Source organism: Saimiri boliviensis, chromosome 11 (genome assembly GCF_048565385.1).
Source record: "Saimiri boliviensis isolate mSaiBol1 chromosome 11, mSaiBol1.pri, whole genome shotgun sequence".
In the NCBI taxonomy this organism is placed as follows: domain Eukaryota; kingdom Metazoa; phylum Chordata; class Mammalia; order Primates; family Cebidae; genus Saimiri; species Saimiri boliviensis.
This window is the reverse complement of record NC_133459.1, coordinates 51,229,730-51,250,559: the sequence shown is the minus strand read 5'-3', so window position 1 is coordinate 51,250,559 and position 20,830 is coordinate 51,229,730. Positions and strand designations below refer to the sequence as shown.

The 20,830-nt window shown below is 43.9% G+C and overlaps 1 protein-coding gene and 1 pseudogene across 4 annotated transcripts in view; both read right to left on the bottom strand.

Moving 5' to 3' along the window:
- ZYG11B (zyg-11 family member B, cell cycle regulator) overlaps nt 1-20,830 on the bottom strand; it is a 110,189-nt gene that overhangs the window by 64,469 nt on the left and 24,890 nt on the right. For 3 of the 4 annotated variants that reach the window (XM_074380835.1, XM_039473654.2, XM_039473655.2), the window contains exon 2: nt 12,845-13,010. The exons of the other annotated variant lie outside the window; for it this stretch is intronic. In XM_074380835.1, the coding sequence (XP_074236936.1) occupies nt 12,845-13,010 (166 nt within the window). The remainder of the gene's footprint in view (nt 1-12,844; nt 13,011-20,830) is intronic. 4 annotated transcript variants of the gene reach the window in all.
- On the bottom strand, nt 16,853-18,727 carry LOC101035627 (peroxiredoxin-2 pseudogene; annotated as a pseudogene).

Below are 20,830 nucleotides of genomic sequence, written 5' to 3'. Positions count from 1 at the left end.
TTGTATTTTTAATAGAGATGGGGTTTCACCATATTGGCCAGGCTGGTCTTGAACTCCTGACCTCGTGATCTGCCTGCCTCAGCCTCCCAAAGTGCTAGGATTACAGGCATGAGCCACCACACCCAGTCAAAATCACATTCCTATTCCACACTGTTGTTTTAAGAACAGCCTTTCAAATCACCTGAACTCTATTTCGGGGGAGTAAATTTCATGGCAGGATCCACTCAGCAAACAGTTATTAAACAATTACTATATGTCAAGTACCCTAAATGCTGTAGATACAAAGAAAAATAAGTTATGTCCCTATAATGAAAGGATTCATAATTCCAGGGAGTAAAAGAGACACAAACAGTCATAACAAAATGAGACAACATCAAGTACAAAACACCACAAAAACAAAGAAAAGGAAGTAAATCATCATGACTGGAGATCTGGAAAAGATTTGATAGAAGAGGTGTTCTTTGAGTAAAGCCTTTGAAGATACTGGAAGAATTAAAAGATGAAGGTTAGGAGGCAGTGGCTGATGCCTGTAATCCCAGCACTTTGGGAGGCTGAGGTGGATGATCACCAGAGGCCAGGAGTTCAAGACCAGCCTGGCCAACACGGCAAAACCCCATCTCTATTAAAAATACAAAATTTAGCTAGGTGTGGTGGTGCATGCCTATGATACCAGCTACTCAGCAGGCTGAGGCAGAGAATCACTTGAACTTCAGGGGCAGAGGCTGCAGTGAGCCAAGACCGCACCGCTGCACTCCAGCCTGGGCGACAGAGTAAGACTCCCATCTCAAAAAAAAAAAGAAAGGAGGTTAGGTATATTAAAGGAAGAATACACAACATAAGTAAAGTCTTAAAGATGTGAAAACATGTCACAGTGTTATGAAATGGCAAGTTCTATATTGCTTGAACATAAGAAACAGAACTGTACAATGTGGTGCATTTCTGGGGATATAAACATGTAAATGAAAGAGAAGAAATGAGGCCGAGAAGGTGAGCTGGGACTAAATCACTATGAGAGGTAAAGAGATGAAAGCATATCAGCTAGGGACCATGGGACCCATGGAACAATGCAGTAAAGTTCCTGTTTTTTTTCTGGTCATATATCCCAAATCTAAAGTTGAAGGAGCCGGCAGCCCCAAAACACCAATGGGCAAAGACAAAAAAGCTCCCCCAAAACCGCTCACTCTAGTCCAAGTACCAAAAAACGAGCAACTAATAAGACAGGAAACAGCTAGTAGACAGTAACTGCTCTACTTCAGCCAAATACGACAGAAAAAAATGTGGCTCCACCTATGCCAGCAAATTCCAATGGGGGTCTAGATTTCTACCCTTGCCAAGCTGTAATTACTTCCCCCAATCTGCCCACAAGGGAGGTGTTAGAGAAGTCTGAGTAGAGAGCAAGGACTTTAATTCCTGCTGGGTGGTGAGAACTATCCCCTACCACGACGTCAGTGGGTACCATCTGGAGAGCCTGAACTTTAATACTCATCTAGCAGTGATGAAGTTCTCCACCTGCTTCCCTCCTGGGGTGCTGTCATAGAAGTTTAATGGAAAGTCAGCACTTTTACAACTGCCCAACCTCCTCCCAACATGGGGTCAGTAGAGGCCAACTGGGAAGCAGAAATGACATACTCATACCCCTCTCAGCTAAGGAAGTATCAATAAAGTCCTAGTGGGGAGTCAGAATTCCAGCCTCTGCATAGCCTGCATCTTGGGTGTTAAGAGAAGCCAAGTGGGAAAACAGAAAGAACATTAACCCCAATCTGGCAGTAACAAGGCAGTGCTCCACCTTCCACTGGTGGAGTGACTTCAGAGACTCAAACTAACACAGAAAAATCTCGTATCACCTAGAATGTCCTGGTTACAATAAAAAATTACTACAAATCATACTAAAAACCAGTATGACTTCAAAAAAGAGATAATCAATATATGCCAACAGTAAGATAACAAAAATGTTAAAATTAAACGCAATTAAATTTTCAAAAGTAAACAATTACAAACATGTTTGAAAAAAATGAATATACAAAGTCTCCACAAGGCAAGAGAAGATATAAAGAACCAAATAGAAATTTTAGAAGTGAAAGATACAGTAATACTTGGGGGTCAACAGTAAAATGGAGAGAACAAAGAAAAAAATCAGTAAACTAGAAAACAAAAAAAATTCCCTAAATAACAAGAACAGAATGGGAAAAAAACAAAAATGAAAAGCTTTATTTGTGTCACTGGAATATCTGAAGGACAGGAGAGAGTGGGGTGAAAAACTACTTAAAGAAATAATGAGCCAGGCACACTGTGTCACGCTGTCATGCTTATTAATCCCAGTGCTTTGGGAGGATGCGACGAGAGGATTACCTGAGTTTGAGACCAGCCTGGGAAACACTGCAAGACTCCATCCCAACAAAAAAAAATTTTTTTTTAATTAGTGGGGCATAGTGATTTATACCTGTAGTCCTAGCTACTCAGGAGGCTGAGGTGGGAGGCTTGCTTGAGCCCAGGAGTTTGAGATTATAGTGAGCTATGAATGCACTCCAGCTTGGGTTACAGAGTAAGACCCTGACTCGGGGAGGCGGGGGGGACCTGAGTATGGTGGTTCATTCATATAATTCCAACACTTTCGGAGGCTGAGGTGGGAGGACTGCTTTGAGTCCAGGGATTCAAGACCAGCCTGCACAACACAGAAAGACATCTCTGTTATAAATTCTTTTTTTTTTTTTTTTTTTTTTTTTGAGACAGAGTTTCCCTCTTGTTACCCAGGCTGGAGTGCAATGGCGCGATCTCGGCTCACCGCAACCTCTGCCTCCTGGGTTCAGGCAATTCTCCTGCCTCAGCCTCCTGAGTGGGTGGGATTACAGGCACACGCCACCATGCCCAGCTAATTTTTTTTTAGTATTTTTAGTAGAGACGGGGTTTCACTATGTTGACCAGGACGGTCTCGATCTCTCGACCTCGTGATCCACCCGCCTCGGCCTCCCAAAGTGCTGGGATTACAGGCTTGAGCCACCGCACCCGGCCTATAAATTCTTAAAAATTAGTCAGGGCCGGGCATGGTGGCTCACGCCTATAATTCCAGCATTCTGGGAGGCCGAGGCAGTTGGATAACCTGAGGTCAGGAGTTCAAGACCAGCCTGACCAACATGGTGAAACCCCATCTCTACTAAAAATACAAAAATTAGCCGGGCATGGTGGCAGGTGCCTGTAATGCCAACTACTCAGGAGGCTGAGAGGCAGGAGAACTGCTTTAACCCAGGAGGCGGAGGTTGCAGCGAGCTGAGATTGCACCACTGCACTCCAGCCTGGGCTAACAGAGCAAGACTCTGTCTCAAAAAAATAAAAACAAAAATTAGTCAGATGTTGGTGGCATGTGCCTGTGGTCTCAGCTACTCAGGAGGCTGAGGTGGGAGGATTGCTTGAGTCCAGGAGTTCAAGGCTGTAATGACCTATGATCATGCCACAGCACTCCAGCCTGAGAAACAGAATGAGACCTTGTCTCAAAAAATAACTCTTAAAAAAAAAAAAAAAAAAAAAAAGATAGGCTGGGTGTGGTGGCTCATGCCTGTAATCCTAGCACTTTGAGAGGCCAAGGCAGGAGGACTGCTTCAGGCTAGGGGTTCAAGACCAACCTGGTCAATATAGTGAGACTCCATTTCTATTTAAAAAAAAAAAAAAGATCACTCAGAAAAATTGGAAGCTGCGTTTAAATGGAGTTAAGAGAATTTTATCTGATGGCTTCAATTTTCTTTAAGATAAATGGTAGAAACTCTGGGAAGAGCAAAGAACATCTGAAACTACTGTTAGAAACACTAAATAGTTAGCTGGGGAAACACTCCAGAATTCCTGGGCAGTGCCAAGGGGCCCACCTTTATATTACTGACTTGCCTCCTTGTCATTCAGGTCTCAGTCTAGTATCACCACCTTACAGAAGCTTTTCTATGACAATCCAAGTTAAAGCACCTCTCTTCTCTTCTTAAGAGAACAGTGTTCTTTCTCCCTCAGAGAACCTGGCACAAGCTGTGATTCTATATCTGTTTACTTTCTAATTGTGTCTCCCACTGGACTATGTGCTCCATGAAAGCAAGATTCATATTGTGTTCATTGTCTTATTTAATCTTCACAATAATCCCTATGAGAGAATTGTAATTATCAACATTTTACAGATGAGGAATCTTAGACTTGCAGAGTAACTTGTCCAGCGTCAAACAGCAAATAATGTTGGAACCAGGACTCAGACCCAGGACCAGTTTCTAGATCTCATGCACTTTTCTTATTTTAAACAAATTTTGGCTGGGTATAGTGCCTCACATCTATAATCCCAGCACTTTGGGAGGGCTAGGTGAGTGGATCACCTGAGGTCTGGCATTCGAGACCAGTCTGGCCAACATAGTGAAACTCCATCTCTACTAAAAATATTTTTAAAATTAGCTGGGCATGGTGGTGCATGCCTGTAAAATCCCAGCTACTCAGGAGGCTAAGTCAGGAGAATCACTGGAACCTAGGAGGCGGAAGTTGCAGCTGAGATCACGCCACTGCACTCCAGCCTGGGTGACAGAGCAACACTCCATCTCAAAAAAAAAAAAAAAAAAAAAAAGAATCAACATGCTCTAACTGACAACTCAAGGGCTTCTTTCAAGGAGTAAAATACAGATGCATAAATACAAGGATCATTTTCCAAGCATTTTTTCTTTCTTTCTGATTTAGGAGAGACAGCAGCTAAAGTGACCAAAAATGTGATCCACAAATAAATGGGGTGCTAGTCTAGCACTATAAGGTTTCAATCACCCAGAAAGTTTATTTGGCTAGTCAAGGAAGCAATTCATAATGTTTCAAATTTTCAGTTTCATCCCAAACCAGAAAGTTGAACATGTCAGGATCTATAAACTTACATTAGATTGACAGTATAATACAGAAACATTATCATTAGATGGTAAAATTCTCACTCTGATTTCTAGCTCTTATGCCCACATTTCCTGGAAAATTTTTAGCATGCAGACACAGATAAAATGAGAAAAGATTATGACAGGAGAATCACAGACCTCAGTAAGTAAAACTCTAGCATCAGATTTATTTTAATTAAGACTGTCACTGGCTGAGTGCGGTGGTTCACAACTGTAATCCCAGTACTTTGGGTGGCTGAGGCAGGAGGATTGCTAGAGCCCAGCAGTTCAAGACCAGCCTGGGCAACACAGTGAGACTATCTCTACAAAAAAATTTAAAAGTAGCCAAGATCATACTACAGCACTCCATCCTGGGTAACAAAGCGAGACCCTGTCTCTTTCCCCCACCCCGACCCTGTCTCTTAAAATAATAAATAAATAAATGATTGCTTTTACACCTACTACTTAAAGCCATCTACAGATTGAATGCCATTCCTATCAAAATACCAATGACATTCTCCACAGAAATAGAAAAAAAACTTAAAAATTAGTATGGAATCACAAAAGACCCTGAATAGCCCAAGCAATCCTGTGCAAAAGGAATAAACCCAGCGGCATCATACTACCAGACTTCAAAATATGCTATTAAAGCTATATAACCAAATCAGCATAGTATCAACATAAAAATAAACACATAGACTAAACAGAACTACAGGAAAATAAAACCCCAAAATTAATTCAACTATCTACAATTGTGACATGGTAAAAACCCCATAAAACTGCATACCTCAACCATACCTTGGCTTTCTATTGAAACTGCTCTCTCTAACCCAAATGTGACAGGCAAGCAGTACAAATCCATGCCACCTTGGCCCCTGCGATTTGTAATAAGTAATTAAGGACTGTAATTTCCACCCTACCCAGACAATGTGTAAACAAATGCTAATCTTGACTTTTGTGAACCACTTAAGTAACAATCAGATTGTCAAAAGTCCCCTGGCCCTCTGAGTGTCTGGAGCCCCTCACCCTCATCTTCACCCAGGAGTCCACTGGAATGTCCGGAGTCCCTCACCCTCATCTCCGCCCAGGAGGTGATTTACAGAATCCACTAGCCTTCAGAACATCTAAAGACACTCACCCCAACCCCTGCCCCTCACCCTCACTCCCGAGGTGGTTTTACGGGTATAAAAGGTCTTGACACCCTCCTTTTGGGGTCAGGGGTTGGAGAGACGCGAGTCCTCCGTGGCTGCCGGCAATAAAGACCCTGCAATTTGGCATACTTTTGTCTTGGTGTTGACTTTCTATGCTCGGACCAGTACAACACAATCAACTGATTTTTCACAAAGGCACCACTGACATTCACTGGGAAAAGAATAGTCTGTTCAATAAATGGTGCTGGGAAGGCTGGATATCCACAGGCAAAAGAATGAAACTAGAACCCCCGCATCTCTCACCTTTACAAAAACCAACTCAAAATGGATCAAAGACCTAAATGAAAGACCCAAAACTAAAACCACTAGAAGAAAATATAGTGGAGGGCTGGGCAGATAGCTCATGCCTATAATCCCAGCACTTTGGGAGGCTGAGGTGGGTGGATCACCTGAGGTGAAGAGTTCAAGACCAGCCTGGCCAACAGGGTGAAACCTCATCTCTACTAAAAATACAAAAACTAGTTGGACCTGGTGGCAGGCACCTGTAGTCCCAGCTACTCAGGAGGCTGGGCCAGGAGGATCACCTGAACCCAGGAGACAGAGATTGCAGTGAGCCAAGACTGCACCACTGTACTCCACCCTGGGTGACAAGAGCAAAACTCAGTCTCAAAAAAACAAACAAGGGCCATGGATGGTGGCTCACACCTGTAATCCCAGCACTTCGGGAGGCTGAGGCAGGTGGATCTCCCGAGGTCAGGAGTTTGAGACCAGCCTTACCAACACGGAGAAATCCTGTCTCTACTATAAATACAAAATTAGCCAGGCATAGTGGTGCATGCCTATAATCCCAGCTACATGGGAGGCTGAGGTAGGAGAATCACTTGAACCCGGGAGGCGGAGGTTGCAGTGAGCCAAGATCGCACCACTGCACTCCAACCTGGGCAACAAGAGCAAACTCCATCTCAAAAAACAAAAACAAAAACAACAACAGAAGAAAATGTGGTAAATATATACAACAGAATACTATATAGTCATCAAAAAGAAAGAAAATCCTGTCATTCATAGCAACCTGGATGGAACTGAAGGACCTTATGTTAAGTGAAACAAGCCAGGAAAAGAAAGTTAAACACTGCATATTCTCACTCATATGTGAAAGCTAAAAAAATTGATCTCATAGAAGAAAAAGTAGAACAGAGGTTAGCAGAGGCTGGTGACTTGTAGAGGGAAGGGGAGGATAGGCAGATATTTATTACAGAATACATAATTTACAGCTAGACAGGAGAAAATAGTTCAAGTGTTTTACACACTGTAGGATGAATACAGTTAACAATAATTCATAGTTTCCAGTAGCCAGAAGGATAGTGAATATTACCAATACAAAGAAATGTTTGAGATGATGAAATGTTAATTACCCCAATCTGATCACTATGCATTATATGTATTGAAGCATCATTACATACCCCATAAATATGTACACAATCTCAGCTCACAACATCCTCTACCTCCCAGGTTCAAGCGATCCTCCTGCCTCAGCCTCCCTAGTAGCTGGGATTACAGGCATGCACCATCATGCCTGGCTAATTTTTGCTTTTTTAGTAAAGACAGGGTTTTGTCATATTGGCCAGGCCGGTCTCAAATTCCTAACCTCAGGTGATCCACCCGCCTTGACCTCCCAAACTGCTAGGATTACAGGTGTGAGCTACCACACCCAGCCTACAATTATTATGTCAATTAAAAAACAGGCCAGGACCAGGCACAGTAGTTCACCCATGTAATCCCAACATTTTGGGAAGCCAAGGCAGGAGGATCATTTGAGGTCAGGAGTTTGAGACCAGCCTGGCCAACATGGTGAAACCCTGTCTCTACTAAAAATACAAAAATTAGCTGGGTGTGGTGTTGGGCGCCTGTAGTCCCAGATATTCAGGAGGCTGAGCTAGCAGAATGACTTGAACCAGGAGGCAGAGATTGCAGTGAGCTAAGACTGTATCACTGCACTCCAGCCTGAGCGACAGAGATTCCATCTCAAAAAAAAAAAAAAAGGCGGGGCATGTTGGTTCACACCTGTAATCTTAGCACTTTGGAAGCCCAAGGCAAGAAGCCACCTTGAGGGCAGGAGTTAGAGACCAGCCTGGGCAACATGGCAAGACCCTGTCTCTACAAAAAATAAAAATAAATGAAGAAAAAGAAAATGTTTTAACACACACAAAGAAGACTCCTACCAATATCATTAATTCTTTGAATTGAGTAAATAAGTAAAACATTTTAAATGTATATGTTAAGTATTTTCTAGAATCAATACGTTATTTAAAAAATTATAATATTGCCGGGTGCATGGCTGACATCTGTAATCCCAACACTTTGGGAGGCCCAGGCAGGTGAATCACCTGAGGTTGGGAGTTCGAGACCAGCCTGACCAACATGGAGAAACCCCATCTCTACAAAAAATACAAAAACTGAGCCAGGCGTGGTGACACACGCCTGTAATCTCAGCTACTCAGGAGGCTGAGACAGGAGAACTGCTTGAACCCAGGAGGCAGAGGTTGCAGTGAGCTTAGATGGTGCCACTGCACTCCAGCCTAGGCAACAAGAGTGAAATTCCATCTCAAAAAAAAAAAAAAAAAAAAGAGAAAAAGTATGATATTAACAATTTTCAAAGTATTCACAAGGCCAGGCACAGTAGATGACGCCTGTAATCCCAGCACTTTAGAAGGCCAAGGTGGGTAGATCACTTGAGGTCAGGAGTTCAGGACCAGCCTGGTCAACGTGATGAAACCCCATCTCTACTAAAAAAAAATACAAAAATTGGCTAGGCGCGGTGGCTCACGCCTGTAATCCCAGCACTTTGGGAGGCCAAGGCAGGCAGATTGCTGGAGCTCAGGAGTTCACAACTAGCCTGGGCAACACAGTGAAACCCCATCTCTACTAAAATACAAAACACTAGCTGGGCATGACAGCACGCACCTAGTTCTAGCTATTCCAGAAGCTAAGGCAGGGGTATTGCTTGAACCCAGGAGGTAGAAGTTGCAGTGAGCCAAGATCACGCCACTGCACTCCAGCCTGGGCAACAGAGCACTCAGTCTCAAAAAAAAATTAGCCAGGTGTGGTGGCACATGCCTGTAACCCCAGCTACTCCAAAGACCGAGGCAAGCGAACTGCTTGAACCCAGAAGGCAAAGGCTGCAGTAAGCCAAGATGGCACCACTGCACTCCAGCCTGGGTGACAGAGTGAGACTGTCTCAAGAAAAAAATAATAATAGTAATAAATAAAAAATAAAAGTGTCAATCAAATAACTTTTTTCCCAGTATAAATATTTTCAAACAGACAGAAACATGTATAAAGCAACTTTTACAAATTCAGGCAAGAACTGGCAACATGTTCTTTTGCATTTTCTCTGTCCTATCAATCTTGTTTGACAATGGATATAATTTTATAAAGAGATTAAATAATTCAGAACCCTTCCTGATGAATAAGACAGGTAATCACACTGGGGTCATACAATTAGGGGCAACAAGTTATTTTTCTGTTCCTCAGTTTCCTCATCTGAAGGCAGTCTGAAAAGAGGTAGAAAATACATTTCAAGCATGTAGCCTCTCCAAGACATTACTCTAAGGACAAATATTTAGTTAGACTTGCTTTTTAAAACCCAGTCCTATTATCTTATCCATATAAAGCATTTGCTACAGTATATGACATATAATAATAAGCATTGAATAAATGTTAGTTACTATTACTAGCTATCAGTAGTTACATTTCAAAAGGGTATCTGAATCTGGCAAAGTTAAAGACTTAGCATTTCTTCTTTTGATTTACAAGACTTGTTTTCTTTTTTTAATCTAATATACTGAACACTGGCCAGGTGTGGTGGCTCATGTCTGTAATCCCAGCACTCTGGGAGGCTGAGCTGGGAAGATCACCTGAGGTCAAGAGTTTGAGACCAGCCTGGCCAACATGGTGAAAACCCGTCTCTACTAAAAATACAAAAAGTAGCCAGGCATGGTGGTGGGCACCTGTAGTCCCAGGTACTTGGGAGGTTAAGGAAGGAGAATCAATTGAACCCAGGAGGCAGACGTTGTAGTGATCCGAGAGTGTGCCACTACACTCCAGCCTGGGAAAATAAGCAAGACTCCATCTCAAAATAAATACATAAATAATAATACACTGAGGATAATCATTAAATTGAGATTAGAAAGAAATGCTAGCACTGGCATAATCTCTTAAATTGTTGTGCAGCTTTCTAAGGGACTTTTAACTTTAACATATATAACACTTACTGAAATTTACCCTCGTTCCTGTGACAGGTTGGAAAAATTCAAAAAGACTGCAGGCATGAGGAACTTTGTGAAAACCAAGGAATGTAGAGGTCTTCTTCTTTCCTAAATTATTCCAAAATGCCTCAGTTACAGCCTCATTTCATCCTATTCTTCCTTGGAACACAGTATTTGCATTTATACTTGATAGTTTTATATATGTAAAGTCACAGCAAAGTATAAACCATATCTGGCATCCAGAAGCAGGAATATCTCTAATAATAGGTGTAGGAAGGCTGTATGGCATGTGGGATGAGCATATATTTAATATTGGGACAGATCTGCACATGAATTAGTACTCCGCTATTTACTTACAGTATGACCCTCAGCAAGTTACTTCTCTGAACCTCAGTTTATCTGAATGTAAATGGGAATGATAATAGCTACCTTATAGAGATGAGAAAAATCCCACAAAAATCTATGTAAAATGCCTGGTACATAGGCATTCAATAAAGGATAGCTATTATTATTGCCAAATTTTTATTCTGTTATATAGCTGTGAACAAATCATATTCCATACTTACAAGGTACAAACTGTAAAGATATAAAGGTATATCTCTTTCAAATTAAAACTTGAAGTAACAAATATACTCCATGCATAAGCAAAACTACACAGATAAGACCTTCCCAGCTGATTTTCAGAACTGGTTTTTGTCTGCTTTTTTTTTTTTTTTTTTTTTTTTTTTGAGACGGAGTCTCACTCTATTGCCCAGGCTGGAGTGCAGTGGTGCAATTTTGGCTCACTGCAACCTCTGCTGCCTGGGTTCAAGCAATTATCCTGCCTCTGCCTCCAAAGTAGCTGGGATTACAGGCGCCTGCTACTGTGCCTGTTTTTTTGTATTTTTAGTAGAGATGGGGTTTCACCATCTTGGCCAGGCTGGTCTTGAACTTCTGACCTTGTGATCCACCCGCCTCAGCCTCCCAAAGTGCTGGGATTACAGGCATGAGCCACCGTGCCCAGCCTCAGAATTGGTTTTTGAAAACCGAAGTACTAAATTGGCTGTGATTTCCCATTACAAAGGTCAAAAGCAGAAATTAGTTTTTCCATAACAATAATGATCCTCCCACTGTCAAATGAAGATGTAAGGTATTTTATACTGGCAAACCTCCAAATGGATATAAGTTACAGGAGTTATTTCTGACATAAGAATGACTTCTCAGCTGAACGTGGTGGCTCATGCCTATATCCCAGTGCTTTGGGAGGCCAAGGCTGGAAGATTGCATGAGGCCAGGAGTTTAAGGCCAGCCTGGGCAACAGAGCAAGACCTTACCTCTACAAAAATAAAAATAAAAATATTAGCCAAGCTGTAGTCCCAGCTACTCAGGAGGCTAAATCAGGAGGATCACAGGAGCCCAGTTTTGTGCCACTGCACTCCAGCCTGGGCAACAGAACAAGACCTTGTTTCTTAAAAAACAAACAAACAAAAAGACTTCTCAGAGTAAAGAAAAAACAAAAAAAGAAAGAAAGGTTTGTCCCATTAGAAATGAAAAATATTGAAATTAGCCAGCCATGGTGGCACACGCCTGTGGTCCTAGCTATATAGGAGGCTGAGGTGAGAGGCTCACTTGAGCCCAGGAGGTTGAGGCTGCAGTGAGCTGTGTTTCCACCACTGCACTCCAGCATAGGTAAAAGAGTGAGACCCTATCAAGAAAAAAAAAAAAAAAAAAAAAAAGAAAAATGTTTATTCTAAATTATACAGTAAGAGGCAAGATAAGTAAAAATAAATGAATTCCTATTCCTGGAGTCAGGCTCATTTGGCCTTCTCAGTTATTTCGTTTTTTTTTTTTTTTTTTTTTTTTGAGACGGAGTTTCGCTCTTGTTACCCAGGCTGGAATGCAATGGCGCGATCTCGGCTCACCGCAACCTCCGCCTCCTGGGTTCAGGCAATTCTCCTGCCTCAGCCTCCTGAGTAGCTGGGATTACAGGTACGCGTCACCCTGCCCAGCTAATTTTTTTGTATTTTTAGTAGAGACGGGGTTTCACCATGTTGGCCAGGATGGTCTCGATCTCTTGACCTCGTGATCCACCCGTATTGGCCTCCCAAAGTGCTGGGATTACAGGTGTGAGCCACCGCGCCCAGCCCTCAGTTATTTCTAAGAAAATAATTAAATGGGCCAGGCGCAGTGGCTCACGCCTGTAATCCCAGCACTTTGGGAGGCCGAGGCGGGTGGATCACGAGGTGAAGAGATCGAGACCATCCTTGGCCAACATGGTGAAACCCCGTCTCTACTAAAAAATACAAAAAATTAGCTGGGCATGGTGGCACGTGCCTGTAATTCCAGCTACTCAGGAGGCTGAGGCAGGAGAATTGCCTGAACCCAGGAGGCGGAGGTTGCGGTGAGCTGAGATCACGCCATTGTACTCCAGCCTGGGTAACAAGAGCGAAACTCCGTCTCAAAAAAAAAAAAAAAAAAGAAAAGAAAATAATTAAATGGCCACTGTAGCACTTGAAAATCCAATGCCAATTAACAGTACATAATTTTTGTTTCCACTGCTTTTTTTTTTTTTTTTTTTTACCATGAAAAGCCATGGTCCGAAGCAGTCGATCAGCCACCTCCTGTGGGAATACTCCAGGTTCCTGCAGACACAATGTTCCATCTTGTCTGGCTGAACAGAACTTCTCAAGGTGAGTAGTCAAGAAATTCAAGCAGATATCGAGTAAGGAATAGGGAGATGCTTCCTCCTTGGAGCCCAGGGAAAAATATAAAAAAAAAAATAAAAGCCAACAAATTATTAGTTTCCAGAAAAGCAAAGAACAAAACATTCATTTACTCATTCCCCAAGTATTTCCTTAGTGTCTCTCATATGTTAGAAGGCACTGTGTAAGGCAGTGGAATACAATCTGTGATCTATGTTCTCAAGAAACAGTAGAAGAGAAACACTGAAACAAACATTTACATCCAGTCCCTTTAGTACTAAAATAGAGGACACATTAGGTATTACACAGCAGGGGGTTCTATCAGTCAGGGATGGTGAGAGTTGGACCTCAGGAGCTTAGGAAGCTCGAAACCAACTAAAGCATCACAAATATGAGTGATGCATTAGACATGAGTACGAAGTTGAGAAAACTATTTTTTTTAAATAGGGTAGGGCCAAGGTGGGAGGATCACTTGAGGCCAGGAGTTCGAGACCAGCCTGGCCAACATGGCGAAACCCCGTCTCTACTAAAAATATAAAAATTAGCTGGGCATGGTGGTGCATGCCTATAGTTCCAGCTATTCAGGAGGCTGAGGCAGGAGAATCACCTGACCCCAAAAGGCAGAGGTTGCAGTGAGTCGAGAATACACCACTGAACTCCAGCCTGGGTGACAGAGTGACACTCTGTCTCAAACAAACACAAGACAAGTTTATCCTAAGATTCATATGGAAACCCAACACCCAGAATAGCCAAAACAATCTTGGAAAAAAAAAAAAAGTTGAAAGACCTTGATTACTATAGTAATCAAAACTACAGCACTAGCGTAAGGACGGACACATAGATCAATGAACTAGAATTCAGAGTTCAGAAATAAACTCTTACATTCGTGGGCAACTGATATTGACAAGAATTCCAGGATAATTCAACGGGCTAAAGAATAGGCTTTTCAACAAATGATGCTGGGACCAATGGACATCAACATACAAAAGAATAAAGACAGAGTCCTATCTCACTCCATGTAGAAAAATTACACCAAAATAGATCAAAGCCCTAAATATAAGAGCTAAGATTGTTTCTCTTAGAAGAAAACATAGGTGTAAAAAGTTCTGGCTTTAGATTAGTAAAATTTCTTAATAAGAAACCAATGTACATACAATCAAAGAAAAAATATCTATGTTAAACTTTATTGAAATTAAAAACGTTTGTGCTTCAAAGATCACCAAAAAGAAAGTGAGAAGGGCACAGTGGCTCACACCTGTAATGCCAGAACTTCGAGAGGCTGAGGCAGGAATACTGCTTGAGCCCAGGAGTTTTTTTTTGTTTGTTTGTTTTTTTGAGATGGACTTTCGCTCGTTACCCAGGCTGGAGTGCAATGGCGCGATTTCGGCTCACCACAACCTCTGCCTCCTGTGTTCAGGCAATTCTCCTGCCTCACCCTCCTGAGTAGCTGGGATTACAGGCACACGCCACCATGCCCAGCTAATTTTTTGTATTTTTAGTAGAGATGGATTTTCACCATGTTGGCCAGGATGGTCTCGATCTCTTGACCTCGTGATCCACCCACCTTGGCCTTCCACAGTGCTGGGATTACAGGCTTGAGCCACCGCGCCCAGCCCGAGCCCAGGAGTTTGAGACCAGCCAGAGGAACATGGTGAAATCCTGTCTCTACAAAAAAACACAGAAATTACCGGGGCATGATGGTGCATGCCTGTAACCCCAGCAACTTGGGAGGCTGAGGCAGGAGAATCGCTTGAACACAGGAGGCAGAGGTTGTAGTGAGCCAAAACGGCGCCACTGCACTCCAGTCTGGGAGCCTCAAAAATAAATACAAAATAAATGTAGGCAAAGGTAGGCCAGGTGCAGTGGCTCACACCTATAATCCCAACACTTTGGGAGGCCAAGATGGGAGGATCACCTGAGGTCAGGAGTTCGGGACCAGCCTGGAAAACATGGTGAAAACCCGTCTCTACTAAAAATACAAAAATTAGCTGGGCGTGGTTGCAGGTGTCTGTAGTCCCCACTAGTTGGGAGGATGAGGCAGGAGAATTGCTAGAACCCAGGAGGCAGAGGTTGCAGTGAGCCAAGATGGCACCACTGTACTCCAGCCTAGGTGATAGAGCCAGACTTGGTCTCAAAAAAAAAAAAAAAAAAGGCAAAGGGGGCCGGGCGCAGTGGCTCACAGCTGTAATTCTAGCACTTTGGGAGGCCAAAATGGGTGGATCACCTAAGGTCAGGAGTTCAAGACCAGCCTGGCCAACATGGTCCAGTCTACTAAAAATACAAAAATTAACCAGGTGTGGTGGTGCACTCCTGCAATCCCAGATACTCAGGAGGCTGAGGCAGGAGAATCACTTGAACACAGGAGGCGGGAGGTGCAGTGAGCTGAGAGCACACCAATGCATTCCAGGCTAGGCAACACAGCGAGACTGTTCTACCCCATCCCCCAAAAAAGTGGTCTGAATTGGTTTTACAACACTACTGACACCAAATTTCTGGGCTTTTCCCATGCCAACAACCAGTTCTGACACCAACTGGGTAACCTACTATTCATTTCTGACACTACCCGGAATTACCATAGCACTACAGGTTAAGGCCACGGCCTCCACTGCAGGTGCCAGTCACAAGTCCCAGGTTTCCACCTGTACTTCTGACCAATGTGCTATAAACTGGGAGATCCCAAAATCCCTGAGGAGGGCCTCATGTTTGATTATCTGCTAATACAACTCAGGAAGGCACTTCACTTACCATTAACTTCCAGGGAGGGGAGAGGGACTGAAAGTTGTTAATATCCAGTGGCCAATGATTCAATTAATCATGCATATGTAATGACACCTCCATAAATCCCCCCCAAAAATGGGGTTTGGAAGGCATCCAGGTTGCTGTACACATGGAAGTGATGTGGGGAGGGGTGTGCTAGAGAAGGCATTGCCCTGTGTATCTCTTCCATCTGGCTGTTCATTTGTATCCTTTAAAATATCCTTTATAATAAAGTAAGTACACTTTTAGCAGGTTATGTGAGCCCTCTAGCAAATTACCAAACACAGGGAAGGAGGTCTGGGAACCTCCAGTTTGTAGCCAAGACTAACAGGTGGGCCGAGCACAGTGGCTCAAGCCTGTAATCCCAGCACTTTGGGAGGCCTAGGCGGGTGAATCACGAGGTCAAGAGATCGAGACCATCCTGGTCAACATGGTGAAACTCCGTCTCTACTAAAAATACAAAAAATTAGCTGGGCATGGTGGCGCGTGCCTGTAATCCCAGCTACTCAGGAGGGTGAGGCAGGAGAATTGCCTGAACCCAGAGACGGAGGTTGCAGTGAGCCGAGATCGCACCATTGCACTCCAGCCTGGGTAACAAGAGCGAAACTCTGCCTAAAAAAAAAAAAAAGACTAACAAGTGTTGTGGTTCATCCAGAGACCTACTACCTGGTTGGCATAGGAAGTGGGAGGCAGTCTTGTGGAAGTGAGCCCCTCATCTGTGGAGTCTATGCTAGCGAAGGTTACTGTCAGAATTGAAGACAATTTTAGGGCATCTAACTGATGTCCGCGGAGAATAGGAGAATTGCTCGGTATAGGAAAAATAAATCCACACGATCTAGTCACAGACGTGTTTTGTGCTGAGAGTACAGTATGAGAAAACAACTTGTTTTCTTCTACTATATGGTTTGGTATCAAAAGTATTGAGAGTAGCGTGAATATAAAGGAGTATAAAGAAGGAAAAAATGTTTTTCTGATCATATGCCTTGGTCCTTCTGGCAACCAGCCCAGAAAGAAGCTGCCTAGGGACTCCTAGACACCAGCTGACTCATTAGCATACAAAATCTCTTTTCACTCCAGAGGTTCCAAGAGTTTTGGGAGCTAATGTGGAAGAAACAGGGCATAAAGACCAATTTTTTTTTTTCCACACCTGTCCCTAATACTTTATTGGTCACCTTTAGGCCTGTGTGCGGCTGGGTGGGCTGGGGGAGGGCGTCACTATTCAGCTCCCAGGTGGAGGCATGAGAAGGCCTGGCTGGACCTAGCCCTTCAGGGTTCCAGACTGTGGAGTTTGGAGGGGCAGGTCTGGCCTTTCCTGGGTCAGCACAGGGCACCCAGGTGGGGACACAGGTGGGCACTCAGCACAGGCACCTAGGTAGGGGCGTGAGCTTACTATCCGTTGGCCAGCCTACTTGTGTTTGGAGAAGTATTTCTTGCTGTCATCCATGTTGGGCTTAATCGTGTCACTGCCAGGCTTCCAGCCAGCGGGACAAAATTCCCCATGCTCGTCCGTGTACTGGAAGGCCTGGACCAGTCTAAGAGCCTCATCCATGGAGCGTCCCACAGGCAAATCATTAACACTGATCGGGCGAAGGACACCCTTGCCATCGATTACAAAGACACCCCTGTATGCAATGCCCTCATCTGTTTTCAGCACGCCATAATCCTCAGACAAAAGTCTGGTCACATCAGCAAGCAGGGGGATGTGCAGGGGGCCCAAGCCCCCCTCCTTCTGGAGGGTGTCGATCCAAGCCAGGTGGGTGAACTGAGAATCCACCGAGACGTCTCGCCCAGCACTTCACAGTCCAGCTTGCGGAAGTCCTCGGCACGGTTGCTGAACGCGATGATCTCCGTAGGGCACACAAAAGTGAAGTCCAGAGGGTAGAAAAAAACAGGACCACGTACTTCCCTTTGTAGTCTGATAGCTTCACCTCTTTGAAGGCGCCATCCACCAAGGCTGTGGCCTTGAAGTGAGGGGCAGGCTTTCCGATGCGCACGTTACCGGAGGCCATGGCTGAAAGCTGCGTGGGCAAAGGCTAGCCGCACGGATGATCACGCGTGTGGACCCGCGTTCTCAGCGCCAAAGACCAAATTTTTTATTTATTTTTATTTATTTATTTATGTATGTATTTATGTATTTATTTATGTATTGATTGATTGATTGATTGATTGAGACGGAGTTTCGCTCTTGTTACCCAGGCTGGAGTGCAATGGCGCTATCTCAACTCACCGCAACCTCCGCCTCCTGGGTTCGGGCAATTCTCCTGCCTCAGCCTCCTGAGTAGCTGGGATTACAGGCACGCGCCACCATGCCCAGCTAATTTTTTTTTTTTTTGTATTTTTAGTAGAGACGGGGTTTCACCATGTTGACCAGGATGGTCTCGATCTTTTGACCTCGTGATCCACCCGCCTTGGCCTCCCAAAGTGCTGGGATTACAGGCTTGAGCCACCATGCCCGGCCTTATTTTTATTTATTTTTATTGCAGGTCCTTTTGGCCAGATAAAGACCAAATTTTTCGTGTGTGTTTGAGATGGAGTCTCGCTCTGTCGCTCAGGCTGGAGTGCAGTGGTGCAGTCTCGGCTCACTGCAACCTCCATCTACCGGCAGGTTCAGTGATTCCCCTGCCTTAGCCTCCTGAGTAGCTGGGACGACAGGTGCGTGCCACCACACCTGGCTAATTTTTGTATTTTTAGTAGATACAGGGTTTCACCATGTTGGCCAAGCTGGTCTTGGACTGCTGACCTCAAGTGATCTGCCCGCCTCAGCCTCCCAAAGTGCTGGGATTACAGGCATGAGCCAACACACTGGTTATTTATCTATTTTTTTTTTCTATATCATAGTAGAAACAACCAAATATATCCATCAAAACTGATAAATGGGCAGGGCAGGGTGGGGTGGGCATAGTGGCTCACACCTGTAATCCCAGCACTTTGGGAGGACACTTGGGCACAGAAGTTCAAGACCAGCCTGGGCAACACAGTGAAACCCCATCTCTACAAAAAAAACACAAAAGTTCTCCCTCACTCCCTCCCTCCCTCCCTCCCTCCCGTCCTTCCTTCCTTCCTCCTTTCCTCCCTCTCTCCCTTCCTTCCTTCCTTCCTTCGTTTCTTCATTTCCTCCGTTCCTGCCTTCCGCCCTTCCTCCCTTCCTCCTTCCTCCTCCTTCCTTCCTCTCTCTCCCTATCTCTAAAAAAAAAGAAAGAAACAAAGAAAAAAAAAACCACAAAAGTTAGCTGGGTGCGGCAGACGGTGTCTGTAGTCTTAGTTACTCCGGGGTTGAAGTGGGAGATTGCAGTGAGCCATTACGGCGCCACTGCATTCTGGCCTGGGTGACAGAACAAGACTCTATTTCAAAAACAACAAAAAAACAGATGACTGGATAAACAAAATATAGTACAGCCCCACAATGAAATATTACTGAGCAAAATATTATTGAATGTTGACCTACTGTACAACATAACTGAACCTTGAAAACATGCTAAGTGGAAGAAGCCAGTGACAAAAAGACCACATATTGTATGATCCCATTTTTATCAACTGTTCAGAATAGGTAAACTATACAGACAGAAAGTAGATTTTTGGTTGCATAGGGTTGGGGGAGGGTGGGTTAGAAGAAAATGGAAAGTGAATACCAATGAGCACAGGGCTTCTTTTTGGAGTGATGAAAGTGTTCTAAAATTGATTGTGGCTATAGCTGCAACACTCTGCATACACTAAAAACCACTGAACTGGGTACATTTTAATAGGTGAAATGCACAGTATGTGAATTATATCTCAATAAAGCTGCTATTAAAAATAGTTGCCGGAGCCAGGTGCAGTGGTTCACGCCTGTAATCCTAGCACTTTGGGAGGCTGAGGCAGATAGATCACCTGAGGTCAGGAGTTCAAGACCAGCCTGACCAACATGTTGAAACCCTGTCTTTACTAAAAATACAAAAATTAGCCAAGCATGGTGGCACATGCCTATAATCCCAGCTACTCGGGAGGCTGAGGCAGGAAAATCACTTGAACCCAGGAGGGAGAAGTTGCAGTGAGCTTAGATCACGCCACTGCACTCCAGCCTGGGCAACAGAGCAAGACTCTGTCTAAATAAATAAATAGGCCGGGCACAGTGGCCTATACATCTGTAATCCCAGCACTTTGGGAGGCCGAGGCAGGTGGATCACAAGGTCAGGAGTTCAAGACCAGGCTGGCCAACATGGTGAAACCCCATCTCTACTAAAAATAATACAAAAATTAGCCGGGCATGGTGGCAGGGGCCTATAATCCCCACTACTCAGGAGACTGAAGCAGGAGAGTTACCTGAACCCAAGAGGTGGAGGTTGCAGTGAGCCAAGACTGCACCACTGCTCTACAGCCTGGGTGACAGAACAAGACTCCCTCTCAAATAAATAGTTTACACAAGTGTAAACACAAGACTAGAATTAAATATATCAAAATGTTAATGTTAGTTAGAGGTTACCTTATCCAATCTCCTCATTTCAAAGATCAGGAAATAAGGCTAAAAACTACAATTAACTGCATATCAAAATGTTTCAATTCATGAGTTCATAATGACACAAAATAAAAACCAATTAGTTATCTTCAAAGCACACCAGAGAAACATCAACCCTGTATTTTGAAAATTGATAAGGCCAGGCATGGTGGCTCACGCCTATAATCCCAGCACTTTCGGAAGCTGAGGCAGGCGGATCACCGGAGGTCAGGAGCTCCTCAAGACCAGCCTGGCCAACACGGTAAAACCCTCTCTACTAAAAACACAAAAATTAGCCAAGTGTGGTGGCGTGTGCCTATAATCCCAGGTACTCCAGGGCAAGGAGGAGGAGCTGAGGCAGGAGAATAGCTTGAACCTGGGAGGCAGAGGTTGCAGTGAACCAAAATCACACACTGCACTCCAGCCTGCATGAACAAAGGAGACTCCATCTTAAAAAAAAAAAAAAAAAAAAAAGTCTGGCTTCAGAGCCTGTGTCCTCAGCTACCACAAAGTACACTATCTTGTCAACTTTATGTACCAATTCCAAGTATATTATCTCAGCTGATACTTAAAGCAATTCTGTGACGTGAATAAGGATAGTAATCCCCATTTAAAAATGAAGAACAGGGTAGGGTGC